The following is a 25,669-nucleotide window of genomic DNA, read 5'->3' on the forward strand; positions in this document are numbered from 1 at the left end:
CTCTAGCTTGGCATTCTCTTGCTTATTGTAGCACGCTTACACATGCACACACACACACATTACCTCTAGCTTTGTAGCACCCTTACACACACACACACACACACACACACACACACACACACACACACACACGACATACACCCTCTTACACAGAGAAATTAACATAGAAAAAATCATTTAACAAATTCTCAATATTTGATAATTTCAAGCAAAATGACAAGCAATTATATTCTCTATCATTATGAGAACCTTTAATTTATCTTACATCACATTCCTTGACAACATTGAAAGAAGTACGCAATCCTTACACTTTTCCACATGCACCCAAATTTAAGCATTATGAATTTGTGAGTTTGAACTTCTTTAGGTCCTTAATAAAGTGCAAAATACCTATCTATGAGTCTGAATTCAATAAAAGAACTAAATGTTTTCCAAAAAGCCATGTACTTCACATGCTTTCGTAAGGGGAACTCAAGTCATGCCTTCGTGAATGAGAAAAATAAAGAACACCTTGACATCAAGCAAATTCGTAACAAACAAGAACTTATATCTTCAAACAAATATTCAAGCAAAGTTGATATCACCTGTCACCAAACTTTCACAACTACCACGAAATTCTTATATGATGCAAGTCACTTATTTGACAAAAAGAAAAGGGTGCCTTATAAACTGTAGCCCAACGCCAACGCCTCCCAAAGTGGAGGTGGTGGGTTCAAATCTAGGCAAGTCTCCCTAAGTGTGAGGTGTTGTGTAATTTCAAAACCAACTCTAAAGAGTTTTTGATAAGCCTCACTAAACATCCATATTAGCTCATCAATAAGGTTGCATAAAGTATGAAGCGTAGAAAGGTAAGATTCTCAATGTATGATTGCCAAAGGTGATTTAGTCTACAAATGAGCGTGGTCTTACCCACCCCCTTATGTAAACATGAGATGGCTCTTACCCTTGACACCACTTACCATGTTAATTTGAATCATTTTGCACGTGATACAGAACAAGTGCATACAGAGACAACAAATTCACAATCAGGTTTTGTATGGGACATCATAGCATCTCAACTTCGTCCCTACAATCTGCATGCATACTTGAGCATCACATACCTCTAGTTGGGAGCAGTTGAGCCTCTGCAATTTATGCCAATTTACAACCAACAATTTGTGTAACCAACACAATTTTCCAAATAATTCGTGCAATCACCATACAGAAAACAAAAACCATTTTAAGGCCAGGGGTGTCATTTTGTACTCAATAAGTGCATCCATATTGAATGTAAAAGCAAGGTGGTTACAAACATGAGGTACAGTACAGACAATACATGAACAAAACAAGTACACAAAGTATTCATTAAGATAAGGAAAGCATACATGATGCATGGACCAGGCATAAGGCCTAGGACAAACAGGATGCATTGACTAGGCAGTTCTCACGAGTACACAGCTAGGAAGATATTCATAATCCATAATCCATAATGCCCTTTAGCTTATGGCAAATAAATCGTAATTACAACAATGAACACATATATATAAGTCACGAGATCTGTACAACTGACCATCAGAAAGACAGCATGAGTGACTTGAGAGTAAGAAACACTGCTCGAAGCTGTCAATGCAATTTGAATGATAGGAGAATGATAGGACTGATAATTGCAATTATGCAATAAGCTCTTCAAACATGATAACAAAGCACTTCAGCTGAAACACGGAAACACACGTAGGGCCCTGGATCTCTCCCACCTTAAATCCTCGTTATATTGAGAATACGCCTCCTTGACATCACCACCTGCTAGTGACAAGTAGTAATGCACCGTTGCATCATCCACCTGTAAACTCCTCTTCATAGACTCAAGAACCCCCCTTTTAAACCTTTCTTCATTTTTTGGTTTGGCTCGATGTAGGGACGCTGTCTGCTTGGGCGGTTTATCATTGTCATCCAAGTACAACACAGCCACCTCTCGCTTGGCATAGGGGTCAACCTCAATGTAGCAAGTCCTTCCCTCTACAATTTCTGGCTGTGATACAGGAATCAACACCCGTTCACGAGAATGGATGCCATGGTCACTCATCATGTTATTTAGCCGTTTAATCTCAATTACCTATTATTAAAACAAAAAAATAGTTCCATCAGTGTAAGAGATCAAAATAAAAATATGATTCAGGTTTTCTTGAAAACAGGTATCATGTATCAAAAGCTTACTTTCTTGTTAGCCTTCACACTTGGATTGAGCCTACCATACCATGCATAAAAGGTCTATTGTACACACGCGTGTGCCACCAGGTGGGCAGGCACATGTGCAGGTGTGCACACACGTGTGCGTACGTGAACGCGTGTGCACATACTCGTTATCTCACTAGACGCTACTCAATTGCAGATAAACCATAACAAAAACATGCCCAAAAAAGTAAATAAGAAAACAATCGTAAATAGTAAGAAAAAGTTGAGGAAACACAATTTGAGAGACTAAAAAAAGCAAAGCCACATGGAATCTCAACTCAATCATGCTGAATGAACTGCATATAGAAGCAAATAAAGACGACAATAGTAAACAAAAGCAAAAATAGAGGAACTCGTTATCACTTATGTGACGAGCGCCCGTACTATATGGTACATCCCGTCATTTGATGAGGAAAACGCCCTAAAGACGCTCCCAGGTGCAGAAAAATCATAAGAAAAACACGCACAAAAAAGTAAAATAAGAAAACAATCATAAATAGTAAGAGAAACCGCAATTTGAGAGACTGAACAAAGCAAATGCCAAAGCCACATGGAATCTCAACTCAATCGTGCTGAATGAACTGCACATAGAAGCAAATAAAGACAGCAATAGTATATACCTGATGAATCCAAGAACATGCCCAAATTCACCTTTTAGGAACGTGCATGTTATATACTCATGGTAGTCAACCCACAACACTAAATAACTATCAACTCCAATATGCATAGTATGGACTAGATACTATGACATCCCCACTAACGTCATCAGTGCCCAATAGTTGTAGAACTCTATATCAAGATATGCTCTCTCTCTCTCTCTCTCTCTCTCTCTCTCTCTCTCTCTCTCTCTCTCTCACACACACACACATAAGAGCATATATTCACACAAAGCCCTTCATACTGAGTTTCTATCAAACCTAGTTGATAGGGCAAATGCACCGCTAAAGATAGAAAGAATAAGCACAATATCAACTGGCCGCAACTCGGACGAAAACTTCACAATGTGAAATCTGCATGTCCGCTAATACGACTGAATTATAATACCTAGATGAATCCAAGAACATGCCCAAATTCACCTTTTAGGAACATGCATGTTATATACTCATGGTAGTCAACCCACAACACTCTATAACTATCAACTCCATTATGCATAGTATGGACTAGATACTATGACATCCCCATTAATGTCATCAGTGCCCAAAAGTAGGTGTAGAACTCTATATCAAGATATGCTCTCACACACGCACTCCACACACAGACACACACACACACACACACACATAAGAGCATATATTCACACAAAGCCCTTCGTACTGAGTTTCTGTCAAACCTCCGGAGATGCAGGGCTGACTCAGCCATAATGAAGCCTAACGCTAAGGAAAGTAGCAAATAGAAAGAATTGGTACAGCAAATAAGTAGTTGATAGGACAAATGCACCGCTAAAGATAGAAAGAATAAAGACAGCAATAGTAAACAAAAGCAAAAATAGAGGAACTCGTTATCGCTTATGTAACGAGTGTCCGTACTATATGGTGCATCCCGTCGTTTGATGAGGAAAACGTCCTACAGACGCTCCCAAGTGCAAAAAATAGTAAGAAAAAGTTAAGGAAACTGCAATTTGAGAGACTGAATGTAACATGCAGTAAAAGTATTCGTAATTAAGGATCCTATGTCACACAAGTCTCACACCGCCTTCTATATCCTGAGTTTCGCGAGTTTAACAATCCACTTTCATGACTTCAAACTTAAAGAGATTTAGAGAGAGAGAGAGAGAGAGAGAGAGAGAGAGAGAGAGACTGTACACCGTATGGGGTCCCGAATTACCCATTGAAGGACCCCCCTATCCCGTTACCGGAATAGTATTTGGTTTATTACTTTGAAGAGACTGACTTTGGACTGATGATAAGCCAAACGCAAGATCTCAGAGGACCAAGAGTCGAGCTAAACTGTACACAGCTGTAGAAGCACCAATGATGACCAATCTCGAGCCTATGCACTCTTTCCAATGGAATGAGGGAAGGCTGCAAATTTGAGGCTGAGGTATGAGCTGTTTGGGACTGTTAAGTTGTGTATGAATGTTGAAAATGAATGGATGAATGCGGGTTACCTTCACCGAACTGCTTTAGCAAAACGATGATGATATGTATGCTGAAAACTCCTATGCAGAAAACGCAAGGTCTCTTGATAGGCTGAATGCTGTGTACTGATGCGTTTTGTTGATGAAGGCTGAATGCACATGCATTGATGCTCCTAGCTGCTGAAGGATGAAACGCTGACTGAAAACGTTGAGGACTTAAGTGCTCTAGATACTGAATGGTAAATCGTTGATGCTCCTTAGGCTGAAGGCTCCAATGCTTGATGCTGCAACACGACTTGTCCATGATGATAAATGGAATTAAATGCTAGAAATTATGAAATAAATACCAAATAAATGCTAATAAATACTAGATGCTATTTCAAGGCTTCTGCAATGGTCTATATGCAATGGATGAATGATATGCAATATGCAGAGTGCTTTCTAATGCAAACCCTAAGGTTTCTACTAACTTGACATGCATGAATGAATCTCTCCAAGTGGGTTAAGGGACTTAACCCACTGACTGACTCACTATGGCTGAGGAATGACCTGCGTAGCTCGTGCCTAACATATCCTGGACTGAGGATTACAATGGGGTTGCGGCGTACAACAAATATCATCCTAAAGGGTGCTAATATTGTACAATGTTGCATTGATGATGATGAGCCATCTTGTCACCATGCACTACAGTACAGAGTGCATGTGACACTAAACAAAGCAAAGCCACATGGAGTCTCAACTCAATCGTGTAGAAGCAAATAAAGATAGCAATAGTAAATGAAAGCAAAAATAGAGAAAAGGAATGGTGGGTTAATCATTGAGATTAAGCATGGCAATACACTAATTAAGAAAGATTAAGTTAATGCCAAATGAATTAAGCTAATGACACAATGAATTAAGCATAAGCAAGAGCATAATCTCCATTGATTAATAGCTCAAGAAACTCGAGTTTTTGGAGTATCTTGGAATCAATTCAAATCTCCCCCATTCTCTGCTTAATCATCTCCTTGATTCTAGGAAAAAGGTAGCTACCCTTGGCATCTTCTTTATGGTAAATGTAACTAGGATAAACCCATGGTTCTTTTATAAATAATCTTTGAACCTTTGTTCAATATAATGATCATGGATGATTGGTTGCTTCTTCCAATTAATTATCCATCACTTTGGATAATTAATTATCCTCCCCCTCAAGTAATTATCCATCACTTTGGACATGTGTGGCTTTACCAAGTGGTGTAATGACTTTGGTTTCACTGTTAGATATCAGAGTGCACCACAGGTGATGATGGCGGCTAAGGAGGGTGGAATATCTCCATGGTGCGTGTGTGCAAGTGGAGAGAGAGAGAGAGAGAGAGAGAGTGCTCAAGAGAGAGACAATGATTTGCACGTACAATGTAAGTTATGATTGATAATAAACCTTGTATCAAGTACATGCTTTTATAGGCTAGAAAGCCTTATCTTTGACAGCACATGAAAGGGGGCAATGAAACATGGCTAGGCCAATGACATCACTACTTATCACATTCACACACAAAATAGCTATAAGAGGTTTTCACACACAAAATGGCTAGTACGCATAGCTCCACTGCCGCCATCGTCTCAGCCATGTACACCATCGTAGCGGCAGCACTGCCCGCCTGCTCAGCCATTCAGCTGGCTCTGTGAACTCCGCCGGCAGCAGCAAGTGCTGTTTGCCAGCATTTCTTGGGGGTGCTTGTTCAACACCTCCATCGGCTGCTACGCTTTGCCCCTACTCTGCGCGCTCGCGGCCGATTCCTCGAGCTTCTCGCGTACAGCAGCTCTGTCAGCCTCTGCTAGCTCGTTTGATCTACAGCCCCGCTCACTGTGCTCCACTGTCTACTCCACACCTGCTGCAGCTGGATCTCCACTAGCATCATCTGCAAGCACGGCCTGCAGCCCCACCGCATCTATCGCCTCTGCTAGGTGTCAACTACCTACAGTTCACCTTGCAACCCTGTGCTCATTGCAACCCCCACATATGCAGCACCATGGAGGCCAACAGAATCAGTGTCTCCTTAACAAGTTCTCTGGCACCAACTTTCCAATGTGGCAGACCAAAATCAGGCTGCTCCTGATGCGAGGACTATAGAAGATCATCAATGGTGATGAGCCAAGGCCTGAAGGTGTACCTACGGAACCAATGGTGGTAGCTTGGACAAAGAAAAATGACAAAGCCATGGCATACATAGGGCTTGGATTGGCTGACAACCTTGTGCATCGCACATTGATTTCAACAAGACGGCAAATGAGGTATGGACCTTGACGACAAGTTCTTTGGCGCCAACTTTACAACGTGGCAGACCAAAATCAGGCTGCTCCTGGTGCAAGGACGACTATGGAATATCATCAATGGTGGTGAGCCAAAGCCCGAAGGTGTACCTACGGAACCTGCGGTGGTAGCATGGACAGACCAAAATGACAAATCCATGGCATACATGGGCTGGGATTGGCTAACATCCTTGACATCACACATTGATTTCGACAAGACAGCAAATGAGGTATGGACAAAGCTTGAGAATTTTTTCGATAACAAAATAAATAAGTCTAAAGTGTTTCTCAAGCAAAAATATTGTGGCCTTAAAATGAAAGAACCTCATACACTTCAAGAGCACTTATAAATCATGGGTCACTATTGCAACAATTGACTGAATATCAGCACAAGTAGATGAAGATGATAAGAAAGCACTCTTATTTTCAAGTCTTGACGAAATTACCAAGTATAAAGAGGTCTTGTCTACACTCCGAGTATCGCGTACCATGCACTATGAGGATATGGTAGCAATATTTCTCAACGAAGACCGCAAACTTCAAGACCAAGACAACTCTGCTTTTGATTTGGATAAGAGTTGCTTCACCAAGTGTAGAAATCCACCTAGGGGAAAAGGAACAGCTATCAAATGCAAATTCTGTAGAAAACTAGGACACACAGAGGAACGGTGCTTCAAAAGCTTGGCAAAAGAACAGGAGAAACATCTTGCCAACCTTATTGATACTGAAAAAGAAGAAGAAGAAGATTTTGAAGATACTCTAGACAAGCCGAAATCATCGAGTGCACCAAACAAAGCCTACACTGCAATGGCTAATCTATCTCCTGCCAACCTTATTGCTACTAAAGAAGAAGAAGAAGAAGATTTTGAAGATACTCCGGACAAGCTAAAATCATGAAGGCACCTGACAAAGCCTACACTACAGTGGCTAATCTATCTCTCTGAGGTAGATGCAAATTGGGATTTTTGAATTTATGTGTGAGGCAATAAGGGTTCTCTACCTGGGTTGTCCCCCGAAACTTGATTGTATTTATTTGCGTGTTCGTGCCGCCTTATGTTATAAAGGGCTCCACTATTCCAGTTTATACCTGTTTTGAGTCATCAAGGGAAGTAATCTAGAAGGGCTAAGGAATTTTATATGTGTTCAAGCCCCATATCAAGCTTGTGATGAGAGTACATGTGTTGGCACTTTGTGTTCTTTTGTATCACGTGTTGCAATCAAAGGCCCAAATCACCATAAATAGGAAGGCCACTTCATAAGACACCACCTTGACTCCGAAGGAGGGTTTGTTGGGTAGTTCAGAGTCTCTGTATGTGTATCCATCATGTACATGTACCCCTGTTTATGTTTGTGTGTGAACAACCCTTTTGTGTGTGTGTGTGTGTGTGTGTGTGTGTGTGTGTGTGTGCACTCACTTATGTAAGTGAGTATCTGTGTGTGAACCTCCTCTTATAGCCGTTTTGTATGTGAATGTGATAAGCAGTGATGTCATTGGCCTAGCCATGTGTCATTGCCCCCTTTCATGTGCTGTGTCAAAGATAAGGCTTTCTAGCCTATAAAAGCATATACTTGATACAAGGTTTATTATCAATCATAACTTACATTGTACATGCAAATCATCGTCTCTCTCTCTCTCTCTCACACACACCATGGAGATATTCCACCCTTCTTAGATGCCATCATCACCTATGGTGCATTGTGATATCTCACATTCACCACCTTAGCCTAAGCATTTTTGGCTTTGGCTTAGACAAGGTGAGGCATAACTGCACGGCTTTAGTATGGACAGGCTACCTCCATTTCAGTACTCCCTGGATGCACCCTCCCTCTCTCTCACACAGGCAAAGATTACCAGACTTATCAGGCAGGACTTGACTCAGCTGGACACTAGGAGGACCTGGATACAGCCGACACACGAGCTTGGTACAAAGATGGCTTTCTATAGAGATCATCTTCTCCAGCTCACGGAGGATGGGTTTGTGATTAGACCCAGCTACATGGATACTCATCTTTCTGATGGGGTACGGTGTGCTATTGGTCAGATGCGCACATCCTCACACCAGCTAGAGATTGAGACTGGCATATTCAAAGGAGTACCAGCTGAGGCCAGGATTTGTCAGTTGTGCCAAATGGAGCCAGAGACAAAGTTACATTACATATGTCACTGTCCAATATATTATGAGATACGAGGCCGTTTTCACTGCCTGTTCAGAGAGGGTTTCGGACCACTTTCCAGAGTCATGAGATACCAGGATCAGAGATGCCTCGGATTATACTTGCTGGAGCTGCGTAGACATAGAGAGGGTCTCTTGAGAGGGAGGGGATCAGAGAGGGAGAGACACCTACAAAGGCAGATTACAGACTTCTTTTGACCAAAGATTGGGCAGTTAGGCTAGCAGGCATTGCAGCTAGCCCCAGAGTATAGCCGCTCCAGAGGTGCACTGATTGATCGGGTTATAGAGCTGGGGCGGTCCACGCACCCCAAGATGAGAGGCCCCCCCCGCCACCGGTGGAGACTACAGTAGAGGATCAGGACTATACTAGCACGGCATGGGAGACGTCCAGTCAGAGTACTCACCATGGAGGACATTGAGGATATCCGCCATCGACCGATGAGAGACATCTTTGGATAGTGATGTATATGATGCTTACCTTTGTTGCTGGAGTTTTCCTTCCCAGATGTTATCCATTAGGAGCTCCTAGTACTTTACTTTTCCTCATAGTTGTTGTTTCAGTTTCACTTAGTTGTTTAGTGGTTTTAGCTTTTCTTACACAGACATTGTATCAGATCCACCAATTGTTGTAACTTTTTTGGTCTCATAGGTCATTTTGGCCTTTTGAGGACGTTAATATATCATTTCATTTCATTTTCATTCCTGGGACTTGGAGTACTTCCACGATTGTGCCGGTACTCAAGTCTGGAGATCCAAGCCTGCCGACTAACTACCACACCATTATGATTGGTCACTCGCTGGCCAAGCTATATGCCTCTATTCTTGAGCAAGAGTTGAGCAGATGGGCAGAGAGACAAGGGGTCCGAGCTCAGGGACAGGCCAGTTTCAGGAGGAGATTCTCTACTTTGGATCATATCTTTACCCTCAGGGCTATCATTGAGGAGGGCAGAGCACATGGGAGGAGGATCTATTGTGGCTTTGTGGATTTCCACAAGGCCTTTGACACAGTGCCCAGAGCTAGACTGATGCGTAGGCTGCAAGACTTGGGGGTTCCATGTGAGCTCATTTGGGGTATTATGGCACTTTATGAGACAGTAGTCGGGCAAGTGCGGACTTCAGAGGGTTTCTCCCAGCCAGTACACTCCACTATAGGGGTGAAACAGGGCTGCCCGCTCTCTCCGACTCTATTTGGACTATACATTGATGAGATCTCTGATTATATTGGGACACAAGGGGACAGAGGAGCCCAGTTGGCTAGCACTTGGATACCTCTGCTCTTATATGCTGATGATATTGTGCTTATAGCAGACTCACCAAATGGTATGCAGAGGCACTTGGATACTTTACATGCTTAAGCACAGGACAGTGGGCTCTCAGTTAACCTTGGTAAGACCAAGGTTATGGTGTTTAACACTACAGCTCAGTGGGTTTGGAGATCAGCGCCTATTTTCACATATGGGCAGGAGACAGTGGAGTATGTTGACTCATACACATATCTTGGGATGATGCCTCATTTGAACCCTCTTATGATGTTTTATGTGCCGTGGGAAGATGGCTCGTGTCCTCCGAGATTTCACTGGGCCCACATTTTCCATGAGGGGGGCAGCAGAGGCCAGATTGACTAGAGGATATGCAGCACTAGGAGGTCTAGAGAGGATGTGCTCACAGGTACAGTTTCAGGAGCCACGCACTAAGCTGTGGCTTTTTGACACGCTGGTCACATCGGCTATGCTATATGGAGTACAGATCTGGGGGCCTAGCCTAGATCGTCATAGTCGATCAGGACGCACATACGATGGATGGAGATCGATGGAGAGACCACTTGTGTCCATGATCTCCAAGATGATTCAGGCTAAGGCCTCGGTACCCCATGAGATTATTAGAGCCGAGATGGGAGCACCACCGATCGTAGTCGAGGCTCTTGCCAAATCAGTGTCCTTCATTCATAGCACCTAGCTTCCCCGACACCGGTATGCACGACTTGTTTTAGAGTCCTCTCATCAGCTAGCCATGGAGGGAGACACTTCATGTTGGTATGTGCAGATAGCATCCTAGTTTGACCTCCACGGGTTCAGTTTAGACAGACTTCCACCCTTCCAGTACTCTCTGGAGGCACCCTCTCTCACCTTGACACATTCTAAGATTAGTAGAGTCATCAGACAGGACCTCATTCAGTTGGACACTCGGAGGACATGGCTAGAGCCCTCACAGGAGTTGGGGACGAAGATGGCTTTCTATAGAGACCATCTTCTCCGCACCACTCAGGATGGCTTTATACTTAGACCGAGCTACATGGATACCCATCTGTCTCATGGATTGAGGTGCGCCATTGGGCAAATCCGCACCTCTTCACATCAGTTAGAGATAGAGACAGGCAGATTTAGAGGCATACCTCCAGGGGACAGGATTTGTCAGATTTGTTGGATAGAGCCAGAGACGGAGGAGCACAACATCTGTCGCTGCATAGCATATTATGAGATTCGAGGGCGCTACCATTGCCTTTTCAGAGAGGGATTTGGACCACTGGCTAGAGTCATGGACTGTTGTGATCAGGGTGCTTGGGTTTTTATCTCCTGGAGATCCGCAGGCTCAGAGAGTCCATTATCAGGAGCAGACGCCCAACTGGCAGGGAGTCCACACAGAGACAGATTACTGACTTCTTTAGAGGGACTACTCGGGAGGACACAGCCGACAACCTAGCAGTGGGCACCCCGTGGGACTCTAGTTGAGAGAGCTATCCAGTTGGGCAGATCTAGACGCCCGAGGGTTCGCGGATCCTCACATCGGAGACGGTGCCTACACCGGAGGATTCAAAGCATCATTGCGAGGCATCGAGCTCGTCCGACCAGGCATCTCACTATGGCAGATATCCAGACCATCCAGCAGAGACCCATGCTAGAGCTCCTAGGATGATTACAACTCCAGCCATATACTATTGTACTCACTGTCACTTTTGTACTCCCCCATATTCATGTATTCATGTATCCATGTACTCATGTACCCCATTTTGACTAGCAGCATTAGCTTCCCCCCTAATGATGTATTGTGGGGCTATCTCTTTTCTTTTCCAGACAGTGTATCAGATGTCACATGGTTGTAACTTTGGTCTCACAGGTCACTTTGGCCTTTTGAAGACGTTAATATAACATTTCATTTCATTTCTCTCTCTCTCTCTCTCTCTCTCTCTCTCTCTCTCTCTCTCTCTCTCTCTCTCTCTCTCGCGCGCGCTCGCGTTTTGTCCAGGATGGTGTTTAGGGCTGAAAGCACAATTGCAATGAAACGTGTTTCATTCAGTTTGTTTGAAATGAAACGCATTTCATTCAAGTCTAGATGGTATTATATATACCGTCATAAGGCCAGATGAATCTGAACTTACAAATAATTTTAAAAGAAAGAAGAGAATCACCAAAAACAAACAAAAAAAAGTTTTAAAATATTAAAAAAATAAGCTTAATAGAGACACCCGAGAAAAAATAATAATAATAATAGTAATAATAACTTGCAAAAATAGACAAATACATAACTAAATCACACACGCCCACATACACACAAACAAATTCTTTAATGAACCACAACAAAAGAATTTCTAACAAACAAGCTAAATAAACTTTTAATAACTAATTAGCAAAAACAAACTTTAAATGACTAATTCACTAAAACAAAACAAGTAAAGACAAGAATACAAAAAGTGCAAACTTTACCTCAAAGATTGTCCAATCATGAAGTAGAAGATCATCAACTTCATCATGCATAGCATGGACTAGGTGCTACAACATCCTTACGTCATCAGCGCCCCAGAGTAGGTGCAGGTTCACATATATGAAAAATTTGTCCCAACCAAGAGGACACAATTTTTATACAAAGACCAATGAGCTAAGTTTCTATCACTTCTCTAGAGGTGAAGATAGCTATGCGATTTATGCTCTCTTTTTTTTTATCCAAAGAGCTCTTTTTTTGAAAAAATGTCTACCTGCACCTATGAAAACATTTAAAGGATTTTTTCTTCTCAAAAAAAAAATACAGATTTTCAAATTTGGGGGTTTTCATGCCAGGGTGCCAAACTTGCCCTGCCTTTGTCAAGATGCCTCGCACGAGGGATGCCATGTGACCCATGTCACTCCAGTATCAAGAAAAGCACCCAAAAGTGAAAATGTAATTTTGCACGGTTTGCTCAAGAGGGTCCATAATCCATGTTAAGCCCCATTTTACAAGTTTAACCGGGGAAGGCATTGGTGCATGCAAATTGGTGCTTGCAAACATCAAAGCCAAGCTACAAGAATGGAAAAGACAGCGATTGGTAGGATGCGGTTGTGGGCCTCTACCTAAGGATATTGAGGCTAGTGAGGATACAAGTTATGCATCAAAGAGAACACGGTTGGATTCAGAGGAAGATGCAAAGAGCCAAGCAAGATTCGAAGGTGCCGGTAGTTCCACTCCCACAGCGACACAAAGTCCTTTGCCTGCAAGACCTAGAGTGTCATGTGCAAGACATGCACTAGCTGAGCTCAAAGCTAATGCTGAGGAGAGCAACCAGATAAAAACAGATCAGAACCAGGGATTAGAAGCATGAATTGCTAGTTTTGGAAGGGATTTGACTAATGATGGACATGGAGGGGCTGTCGGCCAGAAGATTCTGGTTGATGTCCAGTCGGCTGCAGCAAAAGTCGGATGTTTGTCCAGGTAGCTGGCCGACCAACAGCAGTCGGCCAGTTTATGGTGTCATGTCCAACCTATAAAAGGCAGTTTTGCTCAACGATTTGATTCATTCAGGCCAGCAATGGGCTGGATCATAGATGTCACAACCTTGTGTTTTTCTCCGGACAATAGGCTGGTGTACACGGGGACATGGTGGACAGTGTGAATGGCATCAGTTTGAAAGTCAAGAAGGACTCAAGGTTTTATAATGGTCCCTTTTTCACAACCCCATGTAGGGGGAGGGGACAAAAGATTTTAAAAACCTTTAAAAACTTGATAATACCCTTTATGAAAGTAAACATGGCCCATATGCTATTATTGGGGCCACGTGTGTGCTTTTTCTAGGAAGGGACTGGCGGGCTGCTTTATGCGCCTCTTTATTTTTGGTGGAAAAACAAGGGGATTGCACACGCACTTGGGCTCTCTCTCTCTCTCTCTCTCTCTCTCTCTCTCTCTCTCTCTCTCTTGGGAGAGGGGCGAGCGGATGACATGGCAGGCGGCGCATAGGGCTGAACAGCACGCCTCCTCCTCCCTCCTTGCCAAAAGGCTGGCAGGCTGGTCGGGCCAGCAGACTGGGTTGCTTTTGGCTGGCGGGCAAGGTGGTACGCTGAGACTTGGGTGCTTTGGTGTCCTATTTTAGCCTCTAGGGCTGACCATGTTAGTCTGAGGGGCTGGTCACCCCTCATGTATTTTACCCATATTTATTCCCCATTTATGGTCCTGGGTATTTTTCCCACTCGTGGAGATATTTATCACCAGTCGACTGCCTTCATGTAGAGGTATATATAGCCGGCATGCCTCCCTCATATTTTAGTGCTTAGCATTGCTTGCCTAGATTGTCTAGCTGCAGTCCCTCACTTACGAGGTTCTCCCCTCTTACTCGGGACATGTATTCCTTTTGGTGATGATATTGAGAGCAGGTTCTCACCTGTGTTTCCTCTCTCTCTCTCTCTCTCTCTCTCTCTCTCTCTCTCTCTCTCTTGTGTTTCCACTTTCCCTTCTTCCGCTGCACATTCTATCATGGTATCAGAGCGCCGGTGATTTTCAGCGTTGGATGCTCCCTCCTCTACGTCTTCATATCTGCGTTTTTCCACCCATGGACAGATCTGCATTTTTTGTGTTCATGCGTTGAAGCTTGCGTTTCTTCAAGGGCTGATTGATCCCCATCCAGTGGGCTGCAATTTCCTCTCTTCAGGGCGTCAGTTTGCAGCTTCTTGGCAACTTGACAAGGGTGTTTTTTTTTTGGACAGCATACCTGTCCTTCTTGGTGGCACCTTCCGAGGGTTCTCAAGCGCTTTTTTTCAGGACTGGACAGCAACATAGCTGTCCCAAACAGGCTACGTTTTTTGGCCTATTTGGGCTTGCTTTCCCAGCCCTGATCTTAGAGCTCTCTGGGCTCCCTTTTGCCTATCCTTTCTGGTTATCTTGTGCCATCCCTCCCACCCCCTGATTGTTCTCTGCAGCAGTTCTTGATCTGAGGCTTCAGCGTTTCCATATTCAGCCTATTCTACAACCCCTTTTACCTCTGCGTTTTCAGATTTGCAGCCATCGTTGATGCGCTTTTCTGAACCGATTTTGCTGGTAGCTCTACCTTCACTTGGGCTTCATCTGTTGGACCCGAAGGTACCTTCTCGTCAGCGTTTTTCCTCATAGGAGGTGTGGACACTGGTTGGCCTGAATTTTCAGGTTTGTAGCCCTTGTTTGGCTGCGTTTTCTTCTCCAGTGGACACAGATCACTTGTAGAGGGGGTTTCTTGATTGGATTGTGGCTTTGGAGGCAGATTGGTACTTGAGGAGGATTCTGAATTTCAGATTTCAGTCAGCGTTTTGCTGATTTTGGAGCATCTATACCTGTGTTTTGTTCCTGGCCTACACGGTTTCCCGGTTTCTACATGTTCCTTGCCTTCTGTTGCAGTGGAGTGCTATTTTTGCTGGATAGCAGTGTTTTGGCTGCATTTTGCTTCCCACAAGAGTTCTCTACACTCAGAGGGGGCCTTTCTCCAGCTACTTCACTAGAGGATCAGTTTCGGGAGCTATGTTGTATCTGTGGAGACTTTCTTCTTTGACAGGAGTTTATAGTTATTTGGAGGAGAGCAGTGATCTTTTCAGAGATCCTGAGCAGATTTTATTTTGTCCGAGCTTGTGTTCTTTGCAGTATTTGCAGAACAAGGAGGGTGTTTTGCCCTTTGCGGTGTGATCCTTTCACATGGATCTTTTATCTGTTGCTGATTCTTGGGATCTGGTTCTACTTCTGGAACAGTCTTCTGCTATCTATGATGCTTTTGAGGACTTTGTTACCACTGCAGTTTACATTCCTGCTTCCCTTCCTCATTGTGAGGAGTCTATCTCTGCATCTCTTTGTGATGCTTCTAAGGATGCCCCTCCCCCCCTGCCAGTTCTGCAGGCTTGTTGTTTTGGAGGATGCTTTTTTGGACCCAGTGGGATGCTTTGGATCTGTGGTGGTTGCTAACCGTGCCTAGGACACAATGGTACTTCCAGAGTTTTTTGGATTTGGATCAGAATCAAGTTGGGCTTGTACCAGTCCGACGATATCTTTTTTCAGAGGGGGATGTGGAGTCCTTTCATCTTGTGATGCCCACCTTAGTGGTGTGTACTTATGTCCAGCATTGGGCAACTCATGGTATGGAGTTTGGGTAGATGGACCCCATCTTTTCTACAGAGTCTTTACATCTTGCGATGCCAATCTTTTCAAAGGATGCTTTTGTTCAGTATTTGGCTACTCTTGATACAGAGTTGGAGCAGATTGACTCTTCTCTTTCTTTTGAGGGTTCCAGTGAGGAGCAGTTTGCTTCTCCCAGGATTGATTATATACAGGATCTGATCTTGGTTTGTTATGAGGTTTTTCATACCTTCTCCAAGCTAGATACACGACATTCGACTTCGGGGAGTGTTCTTACACTTGGGTTTGGAACCATTATTTGGAGCAACACGTCGCAGCCTACATGGTTGTTTTCTTCCAGAGGAGCGGTGTACCTAGCAGCTTGTTCTATTGCTTTTGTAGCTGAGTTGCTGAGGAGATTGCTTGTGGAGCTTTCCTCGTACCTGTTTCTGCAGTCTTTCATCTTTGATCGAGGACGGCGTCTCTGGCTTCTTGGAGTTTGCTCAGCATCCGGTGCTGAGAGGGGGTGTTAGATATCATCCCCTACTTGCTGGCTTCCTATTTGGTGTCCTATTTTAGCCTCTAGGGCTGACCATGTTAGTCTGAGGGACTGGTCACCCCTCACATGTATTTTACCCATATTTATTCCCCATTTATGGTCCTGGGTATTTTTCCCAATCGTGGAGATATTTATCACCAGTCGGCTACCTTCATGTAGAGGTATATATAGCCGGCATGCCTCCCTCATATTTTAGTGCTTAGCATTGCTTGCCTAGCTTGCCTAGCTGCAGTCCCTCACTTACGAGGTTCTCACCTCTTGCTCAGGACATGTATTCCTTTTGGTGATGATATTGAGAGCAGGTTCTCACCTGTGTTTCCTCTCTCTCTCTCTCTCTCTCTCTCTCTCTCTCTCTCTCTCTCTCTCTCTCTCCACTTTCCCTTCTTCTGCTGCAGATTCTATTAAGTAGTTAGGAAACGCGTTTCCTACAAGGAAGGAAACTAGGAAACGTTTCCGAAATGTTTCCTTGTAGGAAAAGCGTTTTTTTAAAGCAAATTTTTTGACTTTTTTTTTGTCTGTCAAAATTTGTGCGAAAGTTTTTTATGTAGACAATGTATGGTTTTTTTTTTTTTTTGAGGCGTGGAATGATGGATGATTGGATCATGGATCATGGACAGTGGACCATGGTCTATGAATCATGATCATTTGACATTGATCATGGATGATTATATGGTTTTTGTTATTTGTGATTCAAAGACTACAAGCTTCAAATTGATGTTTCCATGTATTCTATGCATTTAGTGTTATTTTTACATATTTTATACAGTATATATTTGAAATTTTGTACATGCAAAAACCTGTAGGTAGGAAAATTGTAGGAAACTTTGGGCTGATTTTACGAAACCCGTTTGAAACGCGTTTGAAACTTTTAGGAAACCCGTTTCAAACAACCCCCTAACTACTATGCTGCCGAGAGTGGATGAGTTGGAGGAGCCTAAGCACCCGAAGACAGTTGCTTTTGCACACAAAGTGATGCAAGAAGGTTGGTGGAAGAGGCTTTGGTGAGCGCTCTTCAACCAATCTACAGTGTTCTTTGCATCACTAACATGGAGGACAGCACTCTTGGACTCTTGTACAAGTTCATGGACCGGATTGGAGAGGCTCTTAACCGATGTGTTCTCTTGACAGATGAGAGGTACTCAACATGCTAAGTTTCAACTTCCAACTAGTTGCCTTCTTGTTGTAACTTGTTTCTTAGGCTTTAGCTAAAAGCTTTGATCATTCATGGCTAATTTTCAGCGTTGAGGACATTCGACCGGTTTGGAACGATCAGTGGGATTGGTTTCATAGACCAATCCACGCGGTTGCCCACATATTGCACCCTCTCTAACAGAGTGAAGCAAAGTATGTTAATAAAGCGTTGGAAGACGGATGGCAAGATTACATTCAAAAATGGACAGGAGGTGACGTGGAGCTCATGAGACGCTTGGAGGATGAGCGGCTAGTGTATCGAAATGCCAACCGTGCATTTGGTAGACGGACTGCTGTCATGCAAGAGACACAGCTTCAACCAGCCTCATGGTGGGAGAAGTATGGGATCAATAGTCCTCACTTAGTAAGTACAACTCTAAGAGACGAGATTGTTATTTCAACATATAACATGAACATAATACATCGGTCAATGATGATTATACTTACAACGTTTCTGTCCTTTAATGGCAGGAACGCCTCGCCATTCGAGTCCTCTCACAAAATTGCAATTCGGGTCCTTGTGAGAGGAACTAGAGCACTTGTGCCCTCTTCCATACAAAGGAGGAACAGATTGTCTACTGCTCAGTTGGAGCGGTTGGTGTATTGCCGTTTCAATCTCCGCCTAATTGAGCAATCGAGCAATCTGATGGAGCCTCGCCAGGTCAATGTCGATAAAATCAACATTGAGAAGGTGAAAGATGTCCCAGAGATTCTTCAAGAGGAGCCCGACATATATGCCATATTGTATTAGGAGTTGATGGCACGTGCTCGTGCCACACGAGTATCAACACGAGCTTTATCAACCAATGCAGCAAGCTAAGACGAGCATTATCAACCAGTGCAGCAAGCTGAGACGAGCGTGGCAACTGAGGCAACATCGTCCTCTTCTAAGAGTGACGCTAGGTCCACTGAGGAGGCTACTAATGAGGACATCGAGGATGTTGGGGATTGAGTGCCCAAACTCAAGATTAAGGACTCTGGTCTTTGGGGCTATCGAGCTCCTATAGTTTGTCATGCATCTATCAACATGTTTTACTTTGTGTATTTCAGACTTTAGTTTTCCCTTTTTGTATCAACTCAGGATTAAGTGATCACTTTGAGTGCTCAGTGGACTATGTCACTCTTGCCTGCAGGCTGCTTTATAAATTATTTCTTGAGTTTTGCGCAGTTCCCTCCTCTGCCATCGGGAACTATCTCCAACCTGCCTCACTGTGACCTGGGATAATGGATGTATCCCCAGTAAGAATGTAACCAGAATACCTACAAAGATCCTGTAAAGCCGAACGGAAAGGAGTCATGTGCCTAGAAGCACCACTGTCTAGAATCCACTCCTGAGTATCCGTAGTGGAGAGTCCTCCAACCTCCTCCCTACCTTAAGAAATGAACATCGGTGTCCTTCACCTCCAAGTGCACAAAAGCTAGAGTCTTCACAGTTGCTGCTGAGGATTCTGCACCCTTCTGTGTTCCACTTGGAACACTGCCTCCAATAGTAGCCTTTCTCGCCACAATCATTACAAGTCCTCTCTGCCTTCAGTTTCTCGCGGTCTGAGTCGAACATCTTCTCAGAAGACTTCTCCGATGAAGCCTTCCCTTTGTCCTTGGTGTTACGGCCTTTCGACCCTTGGCCAATTAAGGCCTCTAAACCTCCGCCTTGTGGAGGGTACGTGAATCTTTTCTCCTGGTCCAAGACCATCAGCATAAGCTCCTCCCATGTGATGGTGCTGAGCTTGCCACTGGTAATCAAAGAAGAGTAGAAAGCTAAGTACTAAGAGGGTAAATGCGACAACAACGTGATGGCCATATCCTTTGATGATATCTCCTTCCCAGCCTGAAGAACTTCAGGCTGAAGAGCCTGCAGCTTGTTAACGTGCTCCCGCATCGTCGATGACTTTGCAGGATTGATAACCCGCATCTATACTTCCAAGGAAATCCTCTTCATGGGCAATACTCTGTTATAGAGAGAAGCCAAATGCTACCATATACCTCTAGCGAGCGTCATATGCTTGATATGATTGATTACCTACGGTGTGCAGTTGAGAAAAATGAAAGAACGAACCCTAGCATTGACACAATCCCACAATTGTGCCTGTGCCTCGCGATCCTTCCGAATCGAAGATAACTCCCCTTCCTCTACCTCCGACCGTGGAACCCCAACAACAATGAAATCAACAAGGTCATAAGACTCCAGAACAGATTCCATCATTACCTTCCAGATGCCGTAGTTATTCCCGTCCAACTAACGGTCCACTAGGAACGTGGGGAGTGTCAGTATCTTCACATGCTTCTCAACCATCTCAAGTAAATCTGCCATTGTGAGGATGTAACTGAAAACGGTGGGCGGGAGGGTGGAAAAAAAGAACTTAAACCTGCAAGTGGCTGTCCAGCAAATCAGCCCGCCTTCCTCTTGCTTCTCCTCTTCCCGAACAGTCCAAAACAGTCCACCAATCAGCAACGAAACAGCCCCCCTCTTGCTTACACAGTTCCCAAGATCTATCAAGAGCCTAGAGCTCTGATACCATGTCAGAATATGCAGCAATGGAGAAGGAGAGAGAGAGGCGTGTAACTCTACTCTATATACACAAGAAAATCTCGAATAACTGATACAATAAATGGGGGGCCATGGGGCCATTTTATATGGCCCCACATGTGGGGTCGGCCAACAATAGAGAGAAGCAAGACCAACCAGCAAACACCTGGACCACTCAGGACAGCCTCCCACACCTGGTAAAAAATAGAGAAAAATATAGAGAGTGGGGAAAAATGAGAAAACACCTAATCCGGGCGGGCACACCCACAACAGAGGCCCTGGTGTATATGTACAAGGAGATGACTTCTAACATCCCCAACCCTGACCAAATCATGCCCTAATCCCAAGGATTGGTGTTAGGTACATAACAAGCACCTAGTGTTGAAAAGAAGGAATCTGCTAACTATGCTCTGGAAGATTGGCATTCCAAGTTCACGTTTCACGTTCTTTGTAGCTATGATCCTTCATGGGCACTATTGTATCGCTTTTAGTCTCATAGACCCATTGGGTCTTTTAAAGACGTTTAATATAACTTCCTTTCTTTATTTTTTTCTTCATGATGTATGCATGTTGGTGGATACACATGTGTGGTATTTTGACAGTGGTGCTAGCAAGCACATTATGTCACAGTGCCACTTATTTACTTCATTGGGAGACGCACCCAAGGAGAGTATTGTTACATGTGCTAACGACTCCTCCTATCCTATCATTGGAGTTGGAAAGATTGTGCCCACTACCGCCAATGGTGCAACTTGCCATTTAGCCCTATAATGTCAGCTCTCTGGATAGAATGATTTTGTTGCAGGTCCAAGTTTGCATAAAACCTTTGCAAACCACCTCATTGTAAAGTCTAGTCAAGAGGGGGAGGGGGGGTTGCGTGCATGTGCGTGCGTGCGTGCATGTGTGTGTGTGTGTGTGTGTGTGTGTGCTCGCGCCTGTGAAAGAGAGAGATTTGTATTGACATCCACATTGGCAATGTTTATTCCCCTTTTTTTTCTTTTTCTTTTCCTTTTTTTTCTTTTTTTCTTTTTTTGGGGGGGAGGGGGGCCGGGAAAGGGAGATTGGCCCACTAGACTAACGATACATAATAAGTGATAGAAGATGCATGGGCATCTCCAAAAATCCTACTAGAGAACATCAAAAAGAAAAACCAAAACCCTAGAATCACAAACATCTCCCTGGCAACGAGGAATTCTATCAACCATCAAAAACTGATAGGATTACATAGTCATCTAACAAAATCCTCTAGGGACCCAATGAGATCAAAAAGAATCCTTTGCACCAATGGGTGTGTCCAATTCTAATTGAAGTGTCTAGCTTGGGGTCTTGCCAAGAAAACTCTGGACAAGATTCTCTAAAAACATCCTTCATTGAGGAGAGAAAAGCTCCACATGCTCCTAAACTAGTGGTGAATAATGAGGGTGCATGGACCTACATTCTAAGCCCTCCTTGCACTAGAGCTGTCCATAGAGTGAACAATAACAACATATAATTACTCTTTAAAAAAAGCTCATCAAAGAGAGAAAACATACATGGACTTGATATTTCACTGCCAAACCTGCAACAGTGTCCCACCGCTTGACCGTATGAGAAATCGCAAAACGACCCAAATTCGCATCATGCCAAAAACTCCCAGATAAGGGCCTTCCAACAACTTGGGCCAACTTCCAAGCCTCTTTGAATCTATTGGATAGCACCACAGGATCACCAGCAATGGAGTACCAGAGGTGGCATACACAGGCTGCCTGTGCTAAAGAGTTCACTGGGAGTTTCTGCAGAATCGTCCTCCACAGATCAACTGTCAGCAGACTGCTATGCTCAGACTGTGAAACTGAATTCCTTTCACATGTGAGTTCTACCATGTCTTCCTCTTGCTTCTCCTCCTAAAATGCCCACACAACTCATTTTTTGAGCAATATAATTCACCTCATACATTTTTTAATAGTTTTTGGCATTTTGCCGCATATGTAAAGAATGTTTAGCCGTTTGACCCACATTTAAACAGTAACAGCCATAATATTCTGCCTTCTTAACTGGTTTTTCAATGATTGTTTAAACAGTCGATCCATAGTTTAACAATCAGTACCAGATTTTTTAGCTTATAAGCCCATTTTTAAGAATGAAAACACAGGAAATTCTCATATACCCGTTAAGAGCAAGCACAGGGCATCAAGTTAATATCAATAAGGCGTATCATTAGAACCAAAAAATGAATAAATCATAGGAGCTGTGATCTAATCAGCCCAGTTATAAGGTGAAAGATCCAGAAAGTGAAGATCCCAAAGCCTTCAAGGTTTTCCCAAAAGGAATTTGCAAAAAAACAAAAAAATGACGGGTAAAAGCCAGAATTAAGATACAAATTAGACAGAATTTTGAGCGGCAGAAATTTCACCAGAATTTTGAAAACGAGAAAGAGAGGCGACTTACACAGATGAGTAGTGCTTTCATTGGGGCGAGAAGGGAGAGCTTGCATTCGTCTGGTTGTCCTTCGGATAACGATGGCGCCATGTGTTGGTGCGAGCAAGCATTGGTTTTGTTCAGGAAAGGGGAGAGACCCTATTGAAGACAGTGTAGAGAGACCCTATTGAATGCGGGTAGCCATATCTGCAGCGAGACCGATCACTACTCCCTCTCAAACTTGCAATAAATGAAAGCCTGCCGTGCTTTCGAGAAGCCCAAAAGTGTTAGGGCCTGTTCCTACGGCAGTACTCAACCTCGCTCAGGCCTTTCCCAATTGATTGTACCCTCACGCTCACATCAACCCCCCCCCCCCAAAAAAAAAAAAACAAAAAAAAAGCTTGAATGCAAGAAAATTATATGCTAACAATAATTTGTTGCTGTAGATTGGGAGAGACCTTTAACTTGGTGATTGGACATGGCTTTAAATACCTCATTAGACTCCATATATTTTCCCTAAAGAGAGTGAAATTGTACATAGCTTCGGTTTTCATTTTCCAAGTTACTACAATTTTGTTTTTGTATTAATTCATTAGTGAGGGGGAGGGTTTTAATCGTATGGAGCTGGCAAGGTTGAGGTGTGAGGCTGTCAACTTTGGTATTAAAAAAAACCAAACTTTCGAGATTTTTCCACTACCTTGAAGGGTCTCCAGCTTTAGAGATTTTTCCACTGCCCTTCTTGCTGTTCGATGGCAATTAATCAAATAATCACTTTCTCATTCCCTCTCTATGTAGCACAAGGGTCTCTCTCTCTCTCTCTCTCTCTCTCGGTCACGTGTAGACCAAGCCACTCTTGGTTGTGAATCATTGTAGGCTAGAGCAACCCCTCTATCTCACTGTAGGGTGTGACCAACCTCTCTCTCTCTCTCTCTCTCTCTCTCTCTCTCTCTCTCTCTCTCTCTCTCTCTCTCTCTCTCTCTCTCTCTGTGGTGGTCATCTGTCTCTCTCGCTAGTCGTCATCTCCCTGGCTATTATTAGAGCCATGTGCGGCAATGCAGCGAAGAGGCTAAAAGGTGCCTGCATATGCTAAGATTAGGCATTAATTTATTAATGCCCACGGGGTGTTAATAAATTGTTGTCAGGCACAGAGTGAATATGAATATGGGAAAATGGTGTGAGTTTTCCCTGCATAGCTACGCATCAAGCCCAACTTATAACCCATGGAAGGAAACGAATACTTACATTCGATGTTCATTAAATACACTCCAAACCCTCATCAATACAATTAATTATGTCATGGAAAAAGCCTCTCCTAATAAGTAGACAAATGGATGATGGATGGGCACTAACACATATCTTCATTAGTTTATATTTTCTTCAAGGAGGCACGAGAAATGGGATGGTAACAGCCTAGCAATCTCTTTTGTTATGGCAAGTTTTATAGAGGCCATGGGTCCTTAATACACACTTAGATACGATGGTGGAGCAATTTAGATTGCTCGTGTATATGGCTTAACAATGATGAGGTCTTTATACACATGGATTCAATGAAAAAAGTGTCTAATGTGGATATGCAATATTGCATGATAATAGCTCATGTAAGTGAAGAACTCGGGATGCAGATTGACCACATAGAAGAAAACCTACAAAAAGGAGAAGAAATGCATAGAGTCATAACAAAGCAAACATGGAATGCTTTTGTACGCCAATGTTGCTTAATGAGGTTCTTGGTTTCGTTTCAATGTGATTCAAGGCTAAAAACACTTTGTTGGATTTACTTACTTGCATATATATCTATGTGCACATCATCCATTATCACCTTTAATCTCATCTCACGAGACTTGGAGGTGATGAGATGAGATTAGAGGTGACTGAATTGGACATTGTAGTTTATGTTTCTCTTCCAAGACATATGATTTTTTAGTGTTTCTACTATTTGATGATTTTGTGTGTGACTCTTTTTTTGTAGAAGTGGCCTTGAAAGTTCTTAGATCTTTGGGTGAAACTTACATCATTATCGAGTTTTGAAATGATCATTAGTTTATATTGTCTTGATTTCATGTCATGATTGTTATTTTACTTCTCTTCTCGCCTGCTCTATAGGCTTTTTGCACACGTGGTGTGTTTATTTTTCTAGTCAAATTACTTGTGGACTTGAAATCCATTATCCATTAAATGTGTTATGAATGTTTTCATTGGTACCTAGTTACTTTTTTGGCTTGTCATGATAACTTTTGGATTGTTATTAAAGTTTTTGAATGTCAATTCACACATAACTATTTGAACTAGTTCTAGAATGCATAAGAAGAGACTGTAAATCTCCCCATGTGTAACTACTATAACAAGAAGATTGTTAAGGGTGCTCTTTGATACTCCATAATTAAACAAATCGTGTATTTGGTGAAGTTTCATTATGCACAACCATGTACATGCATACATGAAGGGGGTCTATATAAGTCTTCCGTCCCCACCTCTCCACACAATCAACTTCTTCCCTTATATGAAGAGGTTTCCATAACCCCTTAGGTCATCATCCCATGTGAGTGAACCCATATGAGTGAGATTGTACCACTACATGTTCACACACAATTTTCACCATTCTATAAGTAGAGTTAGGACCGATGTTGTTAATCCCATTTTGGATTAACAAACATGATCCTCAATTGAGGACATTAATAAGTGTCATGAAACAACACTATAAAAGTTGTACATTATGAGATATTGGCCACCCAAGGCCTAGTAAGTGAGTATTGGCCACCCAAGGCCTAGTAAGTGAGTTTTGGGCACCCAAGTGTGAATAAGGGCCAAATGTATATAAGGCATTTTCTCATAATGAAAAGACACAATCCCCTTTGTGCTATTGAGAGCTCTCCCTTTGTGTCTTGAGAGAGAGAGAGATTGAAGGTGTGAGAGCATTCTAGCATTATGCC

The 25,669-nt window shown here is 43.1% G+C and overlaps 1 protein-coding gene across 1 annotated transcript; it reads right to left on the reverse strand.

The window, feature by feature from the left end:
- Positions 1-1,461: 1,461 nt before the first annotated feature.
- Positions 1,462-23,076, reverse strand: LOC147620088 (peptidoglycan-binding LysM domain-containing protein). The gene is made up of 3 exons (XM_086772261.1): positions 22,770-23,076; positions 21,875-22,225; positions 1,462-2,092 (listed from the first exon to the last, which is right to left on the reverse strand). Exons 1-3 carry the CDS (start codon positions 22,848-22,850, stop codon positions 1,688-1,690), a joined length of 837 nt encoding a protein of 278 aa, XP_086628387.1. The 5' UTR covers positions 22,851-23,076; the 3' UTR covers positions 1,462-1,687.
- Between the last annotated feature and the right edge of the window lie 2,593 nt (positions 23,077-25,669).

The sequence above is a fragment of the Cibotium barometz genome, chromosome 32 (genome assembly GCF_041138505.1).
Source record: "Cibotium barometz isolate CiBa-2024 chromosome 32, ASM4113850v1, whole genome shotgun sequence".
NCBI classification, from domain to species: Eukaryota; Viridiplantae; Streptophyta; class Polypodiopsida; order Cyatheales; family Cibotiaceae; genus Cibotium; species Cibotium barometz.

Excerpts from the sequence above, each read along its gene's own strand:
- LOC147620088 (XM_086772261.1), bottom strand. The coding sequence starts at position 22,850 with ATGGCGCCATCGTTATCCGAAGGACAACCAGACGAATGCAAGCTCTCC. Across the intron at positions 22,226-22,769 it reads TGAAAGCACTACTCATCTGT|GAGGAGAAGCAAGAGGAAGA; the intron begins GTAAGTCGCCTC and ends TGGGCATTTTAG. Across the intron at positions 2,093-21,874 it reads CAGTGAAATATCAAGTCCAT|GTAATTGAGATTAAACGGCT; the intron begins GTATGTTTTCTC and ends TTTTAATAATAG.